Source organism: Lipophrys pholis (assembly GCF_963383615.2).
Source record: "Lipophrys pholis genome assembly, chromosome: 2".
Taxonomy (NCBI): domain Eukaryota; kingdom Metazoa; phylum Chordata; class Actinopteri; order Blenniiformes; family Blenniidae; genus Lipophrys; species Lipophrys pholis.
The window spans coordinates 36,091,587-36,108,233 of record NC_137636.1 but is presented as its reverse complement, the minus strand read 5'-3'; the positions used below and the strand labels follow the sequence as shown (position 1 = coordinate 36,108,233).

The window sequence follows — 16,647 nt, the reverse complement described above, 5'->3', positions numbered from 1 at the left end:
TGTACATTGGGTGGGTTTTTTCCTGGGGTCCTGTAAGGTGTCGGCCCGCTGCTCAAAAACATGCATTTGATGTTTTTTCTGTCTCCATGTGACGTTTCATGTGCACACTACTTTTGGCTGTTGTTACCTGGGATCAGCTCCGGCACCCCATAACCCTGAACTGTAACTTTGACTCTATGGAAATTACTCAGTAGTGGGCCATCACGGCCTGCAAGGCCTTCTCTGCAGGCCTAAGAAAAAATATTTGAATCACAAGACTGATGTTGATTATATTTTGTCCATGAATACGTCTTAAATAATTCCAAATGGTCTGTTCGCTTCCTCTCATACCTTGGCTATTTGTCATGGCCGTTTGAACTGCTTCATGTTATCACTGTTTGATACTGATGTGCACACATTTTACAATTTCATTACATTACATTACATTTCATTTACATTTTTCAATTTTGTGCGAGCCCCACCCTGACCTTTGACCCCTAACCGCTAACCAGGGTACTCACGTCACTGCATCATGTTTCATGTCAGAGGATAGCGAAATACAACTGAACATTTTGGTGTTAGTTTGACATCAATCAGACTAAAACTGTCCGTGTTTTGATGGAAAATGCGTTTTTTTTACCATTTTGCGACATAGACCTTTACCTTTGACCTCATCACTCTCAATATTTTATGGTACCATCCGTGGATAAAGACAAATCATCCCTAAAGATTTCACATAATTGGGTGAATACCTGTAGTTTTTGCGAAAGCCGCATCCATGGCAACAGACGCCGATCTCCTTTGATCTCCTCGGTGAGCTGCCTCTCCTATCCGCTTTGTATGGGACTTTTTTTTCACAGTTTTGTGGGATTTAATTGGAAACGGTAAGCTGTTAAAGTCCCAAAATCTAATTGATTGGTCTTTGGATGAAGACAAATCATCCCTGAAGATTTCATGCGTGAAGGGCGAATAGTTTCTGCAAAAAGTTGGTAAAATACAGACATACATACATACAAAGCAATAAATACACTAGAGCTACACTCGGTAGAGCGTAGACTTTCGCCAATGCCACATTTGTTTGTGGAACCGAGTTAGCATGACAGCCGTTAGCTCATATCGCTGCTAACTATGTAGCTCAGGTAGCTCCACTGAGCAGGGAGCGTCTCCGTGGCAACAGACGCTGATCTCCTTTGATCTCCTCCATGAGGTGCCTCTCTCACCTGTTTTGTCTGGGACATTTTTTCACAGTTTTTTGGGATTCATTAAATACATGCAGACAAAAATATTTGCCAACTTTCATTGGTTACCCAACTTCTTTGGTGAAGGTAATAAATAAATACACACAGACGAAAACATAACATAAGTTGGCGAAAGTAACAAACACTTACGTTCACGCCTATGGACAGTTTAGTGTTGCATGTTTTGGACCACTACTAACTAACTAACTAACTAACTAACTAACTAACTAACTAACTAACTAACTAACTAACCACTAATCCCCCTGAACTTATACTTAAAAAAAAAAAAGAATTCCATTGAATTTGATTGTCTTGTGGGAAGTGGTTTTATTATATTCAGAAGCTGGAACAATAAACTGTTGCAGCCTTCAGCTGCGACACACTCGAGCGCTGGCCTTGCTCAATGGGACAATAAGTCATCAGAGCTGAACAAAGCAGATGGTTTGTCAAGCATCAGGTTGGGGGCAGCGACAACATGATCACCAGATGGGTTGAAGTGAGTCGGGAAAACACCCTCAGCTACTTGAATGGAATAATTAAGAAAATCCACAAACAGAGGTTGTCAAAAGCGTTTTGTGAAGTGAATCTTAAGAAGTGTAGATTTTTTGTGTGTGTGTGTGTCTGCATCTCTTACTGAAACAAAATACATACAATTATTTGAAAATTTCAGTTTCATGTGCGAAGACAATGATTTGGTCTTGCTGGGTATGTTTGGTAAATTGCCAGCATTGTATTATTTTTGTAGAGATGAAGCACCGAAGGAAAAGAACTGGCACTGAAATAAGATTCGTCAAAATCTGTGTTCATTTCAATCAGTTTCTCACTTCCTCCGTCTTCTCCTCCTTGGCTGGCTGTGGGAGCTTTAATGTACGTCTGCTGTGCTTTATTAGATCATTTCACTCATGATCTTGATGTTTATGATGGAGCTGAAAAAAAATCGATAAAAAAAGCTAAATGAACTCAACAACACTAAGCAGTTCCCTTGCTTCTTTTTTATGCATTGGAACTCTGAAAGGCATAAATTGTAGCCTGTCAACTCTAATGCCAGTCCGGAAACTATTTCACTTTTTTCCTTTGTTGTTGTTTTTTCCTCCAAGCTGCTCTGCAACCTGTTACATTATCCATTCATTTTCTATACTGCTTTATCCAAATTAGTCACCACCTATATGTTTTAGGCCTCGATCAGAGGTCTGCATCTGGGTTGTGGAGCCACATGAGGCCCTTTAGTCCTTGTGTAGTGGCTCCCTGAAGCGTTCACACAGATAGATGGAAATTAACATTGTATGTCACTTTTATTTAATTTGCACGTCAGTCATTTTTAAAAGGATCTCTTTGCTAAACTGACTGTAATAGAAAGCACAACAATGGAACATTTGCTAAAACCACAAGAAATGGGGGAAAAATATTTAAAACAGATAAAAAAAAATTACTAGAAATTCTTTAAGAAAAAGATTAAAATTACAAAGAAAATATAAATTGCTTAAAAAAGTGAAACATCAAAATTGTTGAAAACTGCTGAAAAAGAAGGTTGAAACCTCTAAAATCAGCTCCAGAAACTGCAGAATATATATATATATATATATATATATATATATATATATAAAGTTAAAACTTCTCAATTAGTAATGAAACTTTAGAAATGCAACAGAAGATACTTTAAAAAAAAAAAATCTGAACAATGTATGAAACTTCATAAGTTCTGTCAACCTAAATTTTAAACATGTTTTGCAGCTCCAGCTAATGTGAGTCGATGGAAAGTCCCAGAAACAGCTCTTTTGGCCATACAGGTTGCAGACATGAAGCCTCGATCAGAGACTCCACAAACCTGGACTCAAACCAACAAATATCACCACTTTAAGGCAACCTTCCTCACCACTTCACCACTGTGCAACAAATATGGTATTTAAAATGTCTTAACCCTTAAACGTGTTTTGGCTCCGGATCAGTGGTTATGTCTGCTTGCTGGAAGCTTCTGTTGTTTACAGTCTAATTTGTGAGGGTGGAACAGTGACCTGCATCCCAAAGCAGACATTACACCATTCCTGGTGCAGCACTGAGGCACAGGTGGCGTAGGCAGCGCTGGCTACACACACACACACACACACACACACACACACACACACACACACACACACACACACACACACACACACACACACACACACACACACACACACACACACACACACACACACACACACACACGCTGTGTCCCTGGCCCCCATCAGATTGTGTTGGTGCAGGTAACCCAGACAACCTGACAATGTGCACAAATTAGAGGCAGGCAAGGGAAGTGTGTGATTAATGGTTCTCAATAAGGACTGGCCCCAGAGGAGAGGGGTCTTTGTAGAGCAGCGCTCTTAAATCCCAGGGATCTTCCAAATGGGAAAAACCTGCAGGGAGAGTAAAAGAGCGAGGGTCTCTTCTTGAGTGCTGCGTGGATCTTTAGAATAACCTCGTTCTCTGCGCGCCACAGCGTCTGAATACAGTTAATCAGACTGAAATTTCCTTGGATTCATCCCGTTGTGTGACAAGTAAAAACAGTCAAAGAAACCCCAAATCCTCCACTCACTGAGTTTCTTTTCCTTTTTTTTTTTTCAAAGCATCTTTCTCACCTCTAAAGCTGGAACTTTCTGTGCTCTGAACAGGGGGATATTGGCGGAACTGATTGCTGCGGATATCGCAAATCTCCCCATCGAAGTCCGGTTTAATATCTTCCCGGAATAAACGCAAACCCGCGCAGCTTTTTTGCGCCGCGCAACGACTAAGCGGATACAAACCAAAAGGTTTAAAACGATGTCTTTTGGCAGAGAGGGAACCCCTGCTCCCGCGCTGTGGACCATTCCTCCGTTCCTCCACATCCAGGCGAGGTGAGAGAGGCGCACAGACGCCAGACGGACCGGAGCGAGTCAGTGTGGATACACGGCGGAGCGCAGCCACTTAACGGACTCTACAGCGCAACTTCGACACAAATGGATTTTTACGTGGCCCTGTTATCCCTTTTCTTTTTTACCAAACCATGTAAGTGTAAGCCGAGAGCCACCCGCTCACTGCAATAAGTATTTCTTTGACATGAGCTTTTCTTTAAGGGGTTTGCTGTTAGTGCGCAAGCATCTTAAAATTTGTTGGTAATGTCTTTGAATTGCTGCAAATTGTCTTATTCTTTACATTGTTACTATAAGTCAGTACTTGAAAATACGAGGAGACCTTAGATAAAATAGATTTTACAAATTTTACCTTAATGTGCAGTGCACCTATTCAGTCTTTGGAGAATTACAGGTGATGGCTGCGGGCATACTGTATACGACGTATTTTCACACACACTCACTCACACACACACACACACACACACACACACACACACACACACACACACACACACACACACACACACACACACACACACACACACACACACCTAAACAGTTCATTTTAAAGACCAACAGACTTTGTGCAGAATAGAAATGTTTAACTCGTGCACACTGCATCTCTCCTGTTTTTCGTGATTGAGCAATTTGAGTTTAAAGCCCACAAGGTTCTCATCTTTCTCCTCTCCTCTCTAGTTTTGGCTTTCGGATCAGATCAAGACTACCAGATAGACATCATCAATGAACTTGACCTGGCAAATGCCACCTATGGAATTACCCAAGTGGCAGGTCTCCACAACAGCAGCAAAGCCTTTCTCTTCCGAGGTGAGGCTCTCGCGCTTCTAACGATTTCTTCATTAGTTGCGCTACTCAAGTTCAAGAAACGTCTTTGTCTGTACGCGCCATGGATGCGCGCACACATACATAGCCAATATCCGTACACACACACACGCACACACACACACACACACACACACACACACACACACACACACACACACACACACACACACACACACACACCCGCACGCACGCGCGGGCAGTCTTTGTTTCATTAGTTGGTGTGAGCAGAGCCATGCAGCGCCACACCTTTTGGTGTCATAGCATTAACAGAGATGCTGAGATGGAGCACCCCAGGGAGCCTTCTCTCATAATTACTCCACATTTAATTTGTCCCAGGCAGCAGATGCCCAGGATCTTCCTGGACACACGTGACTGCGCTGTCTCACATTGGATTTTGACAGTATTAACATGGTTCCCAGTGCTGTCCTCTGTGTGCTCTCAGTGGTTATTAGCGATCTAGTGATTTTCAATGTGAGGAACCTTAAAAAGCTGTTCAAGAAAGACATGCTGAAAAAAAAACCACCAATGTGAGAAACTAGTGAAATGCTGTTGAGGGTTTGTTGCTCAAGATGTCGCACTGGTGATTAGAGATTTCTATGGTCGGTTTCTTCTGTGAACTGTCGAAATGATTGGCACAACTTGTTCCTTCTACCTGGAGTGCTTCAGATTCAGACTTTTAGAAGAGTAACCGTACAAAGGAGACAGGATGCGATATACTGTACATCCCAGAGAGATGACTTAATCAGAGTCTACGGGATAGTTTTTGTTCTGTTGTTTTTAGTTAGAGCTTGGATGCAGCTTCGTTGCCCGTGACTTTATATTACGTCCCACAAAACCGTTTTTTGATGAGGCTTGACAGAATCCTTATTATAAACACATTTTGAATCAGAGTCCCATTCATTTTGATGGTTTGACTTTCAACAGCAGTTAAAGTTTTCTCCACTACTCATGGTCCGTTGTCTTTTCTAGCCTCAGGAATACATGTTTCACTTTTTCCAGCTTCACTATTCAAATTCAAAGATTCTGGCACGAACACCAGAAGCTGAAATCCTAAAAGAGCACCTCTGGGTGTTGAGGCTCATGTAAATCAGAGTGATACTGTGTGTGTGTGTGTGTGTGTGTGTGTATGTGTGTGTGTGTGTGTGTGTGTGTGTGTGTGTGTGTGTGTGTGTGTGTGTGTGTGTGTGTGTGTGTGTGTGTGTGTGTGTGTGTGTTTGTGTTTGTGTTTGTGTTTGTGTGTGTGTGTGTGGTTTTGTGTGTGTGTTTGGTTTTATTTTTGAGAGTGCTTGGCCTGGTGTGCCACTGGCTGTGTATGAATGAAGGCAGGGCAGCTTGGCCAACTTTGCTGAGGTGAAGCCATCCAAGATTCAGGGCTGGAGGCCATACGGCGTGCACAGCCTTACTTTTTAAATGATACGCACACACACATGCCCACACACACACACACTCCCACACCAAGCTGCTCTCCATGCAGTTTCCAGGCTCCCAGGGCCAGGGTTCAGTGGACAGATAGTCTGGGAAACGGAGGCTAATCCAATGTGGATGAAAAAAAAAAGTGGACCTCTGCGAGGTTGGAGAGGATGCTCGCCTGGTGACCTATTTAACACTTTGCATGCCCTAGTGTTGCTTTCATGGCCGCATAACCCAGATGGCTGCACAGAGTAAGTTATATGCCAAAGTTGCAGCAATTAAAGGGTTTCTTCTTTGTGAAAAATGGAGAAGTTGATATTCCAGTGGGTTGAGGCAGCAAACAGTTCATGATTAACTGTCGGAGCGGAAGCTGTGCTGGAACCACTGTGGCTGATTGGGTCAGTGATTATTCAAGATGATTTATGTATACTGTGTCCAATCATGCTGTGCACTGATCTTAATATCGTCTTTCATTTGTTGGATTGCATAAAATGTGGGGGAACATATTGTAATGCTTGCGAAATGGCTGGAAAACCGGGCAGAGCCGTGTTTTGAGAAGCGGCGGATAAAGAGAGGACTCTGGCAGCAGCATCGCCAGGACACTTGAACCAGTTTCACCAGTCTCCCACTTAGCCATTGATTCGCAAACAACAGATGGTTTGTGTGAGAAAATAGATTTCAGTGGCTCCTCTCTCTCGGCACAAGGCACCAGCAACACAAATGAAGGTTTCGCACGAAAGACACATGAACGCTGTTTCAGCTGAAGGTCTTTATCAGATTCTGTGATACGACCTTGTGATGAAAGGAGACAAAAAATGTTAATAATCCCTCAGTGATAACAAGGAACAAAGCTCAGCTAATTGCTAAGAAATTTGCATATTTGTGATAATTGCCTTTTTTTTTTTTTTTAAATTAATGAATGGGATTGCTTACATTGCTGGAACGTCTGAGATCTATTGGGTGAAGTCAGTTTGCCCAGACGAGGGCTGTGACCCAGTTTCTACACGGGAGCCCGGATTGTCAACCTCATTACTCAGACCACATCCTGTCCCAATGTTGACTTAGATTTAAAAGGAGAGTGATTATTAGCGCATGTTTTGGTATCCTCCTTTTCAAGTCTGGTGCGAATCTAAATCTCTTAGGGGAGGCGACCAGGTGGCCTCCCAACCACCCCAGCTTGCGTCTCTTGGTTGGAGTAGCAGCTGCATTTTGGGTTTCTCCTTCACTCTTATCATGAGAATGACTCCAGCCACCCAGAGAAGAAAGTACAATTTTGCCACTTGTGTCTTTCCATTCTTCCGGTCATGACCCAAAGTTCAAGACCGTAGGTGAGGGTAGGGATGTAGGCTGACCACCAAACAGAACGCTTGCGTTATTTTTAGCAAAACAGAACAATAGGTCATGTGTTGCTGCTCGTCTCTGTTAAGCATTGCTTCCATCCCTCCCTGTTGTATATCACAAAGTAAATGGCATTTTCATTTTTTGCAATCCTACAAGTATAATACCTGCAAGACTTGCAGTTCACGAGCTCGTATCTATTAGTAAGTCAGGCTGGACGACGACGGCAAAAATGACAGAAGAATTGCACACCAATTCAAACTTCATCTTCTAGCTTTACAAATTCAGGAAATTATTTAATGTGTCTATTTAAACAGTTGCAGAATCATTTATGTGTAAGAATAAATAAACCTGGTTATAGAAGTGGTCAGTAATCAGTGTTTTACCTTCATAGGAAGCTGTAAATGATTGTTCTTGTTCGGTGCTCATATTGTGATGCTCTCTCCACAACAACACTGAAACAGTTCGGCTCACTCAAATGAGGGTTTATTGCTTGGCTCCTTCTTTTTTCCTTAAGCCATCAATCAGCCTTCGTACCATTTTACAACATGAGAACTGTTATGAAAAAAGTTCTGAAATGTACATAATCCTGCAGAAACAGAACAATACAAGTTAGTGCTCTGCAATTGAAATAGACATAAAACACAAACAAGATACCTTGTTTACCGCTTGTTGTGAATTGAGGTTCTTAAGAATTAGTCATAATTCCTTTGGTTACATGACAATCTCCTGCTGTCAGTGAATGAAGGCACTTTCAGGATATAATGACAATAAAATAAATGGACAAACAGGAAACGCACATTTATTTTTCTCTGAATAAATAGAAGATAAGTTATGTCTACATCTTACTTTAGACGACCTGCAAAAGTGAACTTAAAAATGTCAAATTGACTTAATTTGCAGCAGCTTTCAATAGAAAAAAAGTGAACCAGCGTCATGGTGCGTGTCCCTCACAATGAAATCAAATTCTCGCAAGATTTGCTTTAGATCATACATGTCAAATACATTTATTTTACATCAATTGCATCAGGTTTCATGACTTAAAATAAAATTCTCCATTTTGGATGCATACGATTTTGCAGCAGCTCTCACATATAGCTCTGATTGTCATGTCGCTTTCTGCCGTTCTTCTATAGGTTAGAATAAGACCAGAGATTATAAAACCACGACAACAGATATTTTCACTGCTGCTGTCTGAGACGAGCTGGAATCGCACAGTCAAGACCGACTTCTGAGCTCAAACTTCAACGTAATCGTCAAAAGTTCACATGATTGCTGGGGTGTGAGAGCTGCCCCAAACTAATATTTGTCCAGATCCAGTTAAGTTAGTTAGGATTACATTGGACATTGAATATCTGTGCTGAAAAGCAGCTTTTTGCAAATATATGAATCAAAGCAGAAAACTTTGTTGTGCACAATCATATGTATTGCTCGTCCTTTAAAACATAGGTTTGTATTCGCTGACACAACAGCAAGCTTTGTCATCTACCTGAACATGCGCTGATGTCCTCAGTGTATTTTGGATGTGGCTTTTTTTTTTTTAACATTAAAAAATATCTTGGAGTGGGTTTTCACACCAAACTCTTTGCTGATTATATTTAAGCAAAAGCACTCGAGAAGCCGATGCTGCCACCATACTGTACATAAACTCCTTTCACGACTTTATTTATACCAAGGACACATTTTAACACTTGTACCCTGTTAGTCGTGTGGATGTGAGTAATTTCTTTTTTTTTTTTTTTTTTTAAGTAATCTCCAAAGAGTAATCTAGTTTAGCATCCTTAAATCATCAATATAAAGGTTAAAGATAGACTATTCAAATATTAAGGCATTGATTAATGCATGAATTCAGTAAAGTTATTTAAATTTAATGAATTAAAATAACCCACCAACCATGTTCTAAACATACACGTGTGGATCTGTCCGGTCAGTATAGATTCCTTTGTTCCTCATTGAGTCTCTTGCTGAGAATCGTTAATGTTAAGATAGTTAAATGGTTACAGCAAATGCAGCTTTTATCCTGATATCCCAGAGATCTATAAACTCACCTCCTATCAGCCTTTTAGGCCAATTATCCCTAACATATAACTACTCTGCAGTCTGGTGTTAAAGATTGAATGGTCTGTAATTAACGTTTAATCGACCACCCCCCGTCAATACTAGTCAACCCCCCCCCCCCCCCCCCACCCCCCAGCCTCATTTATTGCAAAAACCCCACACTGAAACGCCTAGACATTGTTCTGTTAGTACAAAGCTTTATCGTATACACATCGTAATTAAACACCTGCCTTTCTTTAAAATAAACCACTGTTCTCTTTCTAGATGACTGGCCAAATGCAGCTCTGATAACACCCTTTACACAGTCCTTGAGTAGAAGCATAAAGTCCAAACTGCAAAAAGTTTTTTTTTAGTTTTTTTTAAACAGGCTACACATGCCAAATTGGCCAGAGGAAATGCACAAACAGTGATGACAGCCAACATGACCAAAAAGGTCAAAAACATTGAGTGAAACTTTTTCTTTGCCAGGAGCACTGGTTTATCCAGCGCCTTTGCAGCAGTTGCCTTTACTTAAAAAAAAAAATAAAAAATCACCTGGAAACTGTAGTATTCAAAAGTGATTCCAGAAATAGTTACAGCCCGTTGACACAACAACGTTTTCGATCGAAAACGCAAAACTTTCATTGCATTTGGCTGTCAGTTTACATGAAAACGTTGCCCGGAGCCACTGATAATGCAACTTTTTGAAAACGACTGGTGGAACTTTTCTAAAAATGCTCTGACTCAGTCGTCATGTGAACGGGGGAAAATGTTACTTCTGTGAGGCGCTGCTACTATGCATGCGCACCATGGCTGCAGTAAATTGTAATCCTGCTCATGCTCAGTAGATTAACAATAACAACAATATCTGCCTCCAGAGTGGCCATGACTCCTACTGCATATTCCAGTAGTTTTATAGTTGACAGACACTCAGAGTCAGATTAGTAATCCAAATTGGTCGTCTGTCCATACAAATGCCCATTGTTAATGTTCATAGTGTATTGTTGTCTGGGCGCAACCAACAGCTCCAACTCATGGCCTGGCGTGCTAACTACGTCTTTTTCAGCCTTTCCGTATAAACAGGCATCATTTTAAAAATGTTGTCGTATGAATGCAAAACTTTCCTGCAATGAAAACGCAAAAATGAGGCCTTTTTATGGGAAACGTCATGTAAACGGGGTCATTAGTAAGTTCAAGATATTTCTTGTCATGTGTGCAGATAAAGCTTGGCTCCACTGTATAATGAAAAGCTTGATTTGCTGGTACCCTCCACCTGTAATTGACTAAAAGATAAAAAAAGAGGAATGAACAAGTATGAACAGATTAAAAAGGTTACTAAATAAGTTTGAACTAAAATAAATAAGGATGAGGCACATATAAAGGAAGACTAAGTTAAGACTACGTTAGTTATTTAGTTAGGTCCATATACTGTATACATTTTTTATAATACAAAACAACACATTTTTAAAGTTGGACTTTCTAAATTACAGTACCTTCTATAATCTCACAGCACTGTAAGACCTGACAGGGATACAGAATGAGTTTCAAGAAATTTCATATAAATTTGATTGTAATGACCAAATTTGAATAAGATAAGAGAATAACTTCCAAGGTAAGAAAATGGTATATTAAGACAAAATAGCTGAACCTACAAAATTCTGTCTACCAAAGCACATACAAACATGTTCTGCCTCACTTTAATGAGACGTTACAGTTCAACTGGATTGGCTTGGTAGGCTCCGGGTGGCGAGGGTTCCCGTTTGGAAAAAAGAAATTCTAGAAGATGAAAGGGTGAATGAACAGTTTATTCTAATACTGTGTCTTTTTGGCACAAATTCAGTTAAAAATGAGAGAGCAGAACTTCTGCCGGGGTACTTTAGATTTTCCACAACACAACAGAGTAGACGAGTAATACGGAGCTCATCACAGGTCTCCCATACACAATCCTTTAAAACCCAGGTTACAAGAAAACTGCTGCTGCTTCTTTTGTCGAGTTGTTGCTCCGATTTTTTGTGACGAAAAATATATATTGTGCCAGCTGAAAGAGTGATGTTATGAAAAGCACGCCGATTCTGAAATCACTCAATTTCAGCCCAGAAATGAAATGCTTCTTCAAAAAGGTTGGTAGTCTCACTTGAAGCTGCAACAAGTAAACAGACATTATTTAAATGACCCAGATTTTAGTTACAAACACCAATTTTGTACACGTTAAAAAGCAAAGGTGTCTTCCATCTGTTGTATAGAAAGAAAATCTCTTGATTTACTGTATTTTATTCAACTAAAATGAATACAAAGAGCCAGAACTGCATGGCTGCTGAACAATGGAGAGCACGATTTTAGGTTAACCTTTTATAAAACACCAACATATGTGTGAGTTCAATGTCATAATCAGGATTCTTTTTTTACACTTCAGGCCTTTACTATCAGTATCAAGGCTCTGATGTACGACACACACAAGCACAAATCAAACAGTGTTTTCAAATTCCCAAAGCATACAAAAAACTGTACGGGACATCAGTTCATCTGGTAAAAGGACATGGGAATAACCCAAAGGTAGAAAGTCAGGAACTGGTTTGAAGCAGATGTAGTCATGAGGAAGAAACACTGAGGAAGACGTTTAGTGGAGTGGGAGTGCAGAGTAAATTAGACACCGCTGGCATCACTCAGGAGCAATACAGGTGAGTCAACGGAGGGCGGAGCTGCAACACACTGGAAACTCGGGCCCCGTTTACACAACGTTTCAAGTGAAAACACATCGTTTTGGATTTTTTATTTGAATAAAGTTTTATGTTTACGCAGCATGTTTTTTAAATAATGTAGAAAATAATGTCCGTATTTATGTCTGATGCTGGAAGCTTCTGGACACAGACTAAATGTAGCAGTACCACTGGGTCGCTGCGGGGGCAGTGTTGAGACTCAGAGGGAAGCTCTCCATGAGCCTCCCTGTGGTTGTGTGGCTGATTGTGCCTCCGTCTTCCTGTCATCATTTCTGCTACTTCCTCTGCACTCACCATTCTATTTACCATTGATTCTCTTTCAACTCTCTAAAAAAAGTATTTTATTAGTTTATTAGTTTACTAATTATTATTGCTATTTTCTATGTATATTGATTTTTTTGATTCCTTCATTTCAGGTATGTGACATTTCATACATTTTGTGAAAGTTATCAAATCCTACCCCTTCTCCAGTATTTAATAGTTAGATTTTATAATGATCTTTCTGTATTAAGAATAGTTAATATTTTATGTATAAATATAACAGTGAGAATGTTATCTAATATAGAAAACTTGTACTGTATATAGATTTATTGTATCAGAATGGACACATAAAACATTTAAAAGCAGCGCTGTTTGTCTTTACAGTTTCGTCCTTTACAAATTTATATTTTTGTGTATATTGTTAGCTCCCTTGCTTAATTTGTATTGGATAAAATTTAGTGTGTTTACCTTGGATCAGGATCATCTAAAAAATCTTTTTTTTGAGCATCATTTTCTTAATTTATGGGGGAACATTTTATGTTAAATGTTAATGTCTTTTCGCCTGAAATAAATAAAAAAACAACAACAAACAAATAGCAAAACAATAAACCGTCACTTTTTATTCCAGTGAATCATTTCCTATTGTCGCTGTCTTGGCAGCTAACTCAACAAATAAAGCTTAAAGCATCGTCAGTCAACATCTGGGTTTCATCATTTGCAAGAAAACAAACGCAAAAGCAAACATCAACACCCATTCCTGTACAGTCAGGGTCAGTAAATAGACCTCGCTGCGTTTCCACAAGAATGAACTCTCATCTTTCTGCATTAAGATCACTATCACTCCGTGCAATATTTGCCAGATTCCCAAATGACCTTGACTCATCTCTGACTGTTGAACAAACACAGACAGGCAGACAGGCAGACAAGCAGACAGACAGACAGACAGACAGACAGACAGACAGACAGACAGACAGATAGATAAAACAAACAACTCTTAGATCCTTTTTGAAAGTCTTGACGGTGGTATTCTAATGATGTTTTCTCACTGCTAAAATGTCTTCATGACATTTTCGAGCTAAAATTGAGTCGGGGCACAGTGATTACTGCTGATTACAACAATTACTGCCTCAAAATACAAGCTTTCCTAATTATCTGTAATGGTGTATGTTTTTCTTGCTGTTGTCTCAATACCACCAGGGACTGTATGGATACAACTTTGATTTGACGCCTCGCCAGATGCTGAGTGCGTGAAACAGCTGACTCATGCAGCCTGCTTTTGGCACACTGCCCACATGATAAAACTTTCATTACACCAAATCTCAATAAATGAACACGTTATGAGTATTTCACAATAAAGAGTTCACTGTGCACTTGTCCGGAATATGGAAGTGGTTATATTTGGTAACCTTGCTCTAATCATGCCTTAACGATATCAGAGTCATTTGGAAATAAATAAAACCAGGTAAAACTGAGGGATTTTCGGACATTATGATCCACTCTTGACACCTGCTTAGTCCAGACTACATTAGAGGAGGGCTGTGGCACATGGAGAACACACAATCACCACACAGAAAACACCCCCGAGCTTAGAATAAATCATCCCCTCACTCTGGTTCTCACCACTTCACTACCCAAAGACAAAGTCACCACAGAATATTAAAAAGTAAATAAATCTGCACTGATGCAATATTATGGGGGAAAAAAAGAGAGAGAGAAGCTGAAACACAGTGTGACTGCAACTTCATCTTCGATATATTTCATGTTGAAGATTTTGTCAATGATCCAATACAGGAACTGTTATTAATAGCTCTCATCTGTGGAAGGTCTCCGGCGAGTTGGGTTCATTTTTTTATTGACTGCAGTCTGTGGTTGCATAACATATTTTTGAACAATCTTTACTCTTCAGAATTTAATTAAGAAGTTTAAAGGGGACATATCATGCTAAATCCACTTTTTTAGCCCTTAAATGCATGTTGTTGTATATTTAGAGTGTTTAGAAGTACAGAAAAGTTCAAAGTAGTCTCTTCAGGTGCTCCGTTGATATCTTTATATTCTGTTTTGGTCATATTTTGCGATCGGTTTCGATTTTTCTATTCTCTATTACGTTTTTTGAACAATGACGTCACAGTATTCTCAGCGGAACTGCCAAATTAGGACATCGACGTTTCGAGCAATCCGCCATTTTTGTTTCTCGCTGCGATTTTGTAGTCCAACCGAAGTTACGAGAGGATAAGTGGAAATGTTCGGTTGTTGGATGTAGTAACCCACAAGCTTCGTTACACCGTCTCCCAGCATCAGAACCTTTTCCAAGTGCCTGGTTGAGTTTTATTTTTCACAGAAATGTACCCACATCTGTGGGTAAGGTCATTTTTGTGTGCGCGAATCACTTTAAGGACGACTGCTTCAGCAACCTCCGCCAGTATAAAGAAGGATTTGCCGAAAGACTTGGTCTGATTGAGCGGTCAGTTCCTTCTATCTATGGAGACGACGAACAGAGCACTTCGGTAAGCTGTATATAACGCTAAAAAGTGTGATGATAAGACGTCCCTGTCATTGTTTTGTTAGCATTAGCAGTTGCACCGTCTTCATATGTTAGCGCTGTGTGCTCGTTTTAGATTAGAATGTAACTTCTGTGTTAAATAGTCGTTGTAATACAGGCAGTATTGTAGTAGTGGGCATGGATGGAGAAGTTAGTGTAAATATAGTAACACACCATTGCGTTACATCCATATGAAGACGTTGTTCTTCAGGTGCATCATCGTCATTTTCATCTCGCTCCGCCGGGTCCGACTCTGGCTCCAACATGTATGGCTGGATGGACAAATCTTCCGTTGTTGACATTTTGTAAATAATGTGTGAATATAAAGTTTCTGCGCCGCTAGATAATTGTATCTGTTCTATCAAACTACAAAGATGGCCGAACAGGGTGACGTTGAACCGAGTGTCACCTCTGCAACCTGGAGAGGAGGCGGGGTATGAAGTGTCTCATTTGCATTTGAAGAGACCGCCCCAAAACGAGTTGCTCTCAGAAGCGCATCAGAAAAGGGGTTGAAAAGGGGCCTGTGGAGCTATAATAATGAGGAATTCAGACCCAAGCATTGCAGTTTCGCGTTGTATAGACCACAACTGTATGATTTATATGTAAAAAGGAAGGATTTAAAAGCATGATATGTCTCCTTTAAGTGATCTTATATCTTAGAATTAATTGATATTCAATTCATGATTAATCAGCTGAACTGTGGTTTGCACTTCTTGTCTTACAGTGATAACATCCCAGGTTTGAATCTGGCTTTTCGGGGACCTTTTTGTGCAGTTTACCTGTTTTCTCTTGTGTAATACACGAGTTTAGTTAGTGACTGTGATGTGTGTTTGCTGTGTTGTGGATGGTTGACTTGTCCAGCGTGTGTTCTGCTTTCAGTTGAGGTTATCCCCAACGCCTGCTTTTGCCCCGATTTACATAAAGTAGTATTGAAAATGAATGGATGAATGGATATATTACCAACTTTAGATGCAAATAATAGACATAGCAACAGTTCTGTATGAAGAAAAATCTGTGGATAATATTGTTTCAGAGTTTGATGGAAAACATAATTAAACTTGCATAAACTGCATTTTCATCCATGTGAGAATTATAAATCCAAACACATTTTTCTGAGTAGATACTCTGGTGGTGGCAGAGTAAGTTGAAGGAAATGTCAGATTGATGGATTATGTATAGTTGTCAAAAGGTATGAACATTTCAAGAGTGTTCAAGAGGAAAAAGCCTCCAGGGTTTCATTTCCTTTAAGAACAAGTGTAAAACACAATCACTCACTAAAGCAAAACACAAATTGACTGTTCATTACTTAAGTCCAATCAAAAATTCTTCTGATATTCATACATCTATGTACATAACGCCTAAATATTTTATATACTTTTTTACATACTGTCCCAGCTTTTTGGTCAATTGTGGCATAT

General features: G+C 39.9%; 1 protein-coding gene across 1 annotated transcript in view; it reads left to right on the top strand.

Moving 5' to 3' along the window:
* The first annotated feature begins 4,105 nt into the window (after positions 1-4,105).
* LOC308125541 (protein kinase C-binding protein NELL1-like) overlaps positions 4,106-16,647 on the top strand; it is a 430,629-nt gene continuing 418,087 nt past the window's right edge. The window contains exons 1-2 of the mRNA XM_080489392.1: positions 4,106-4,238; positions 4,781-4,909. Of these exons, the coding sequence (XP_080345518.1) occupies positions 4,190-4,238; positions 4,781-4,909 (178 nt within the window). The 5' untranslated portion in view covers positions 4,106-4,189. The remainder of the gene's footprint in view (positions 4,239-4,780; positions 4,910-16,647) is intronic.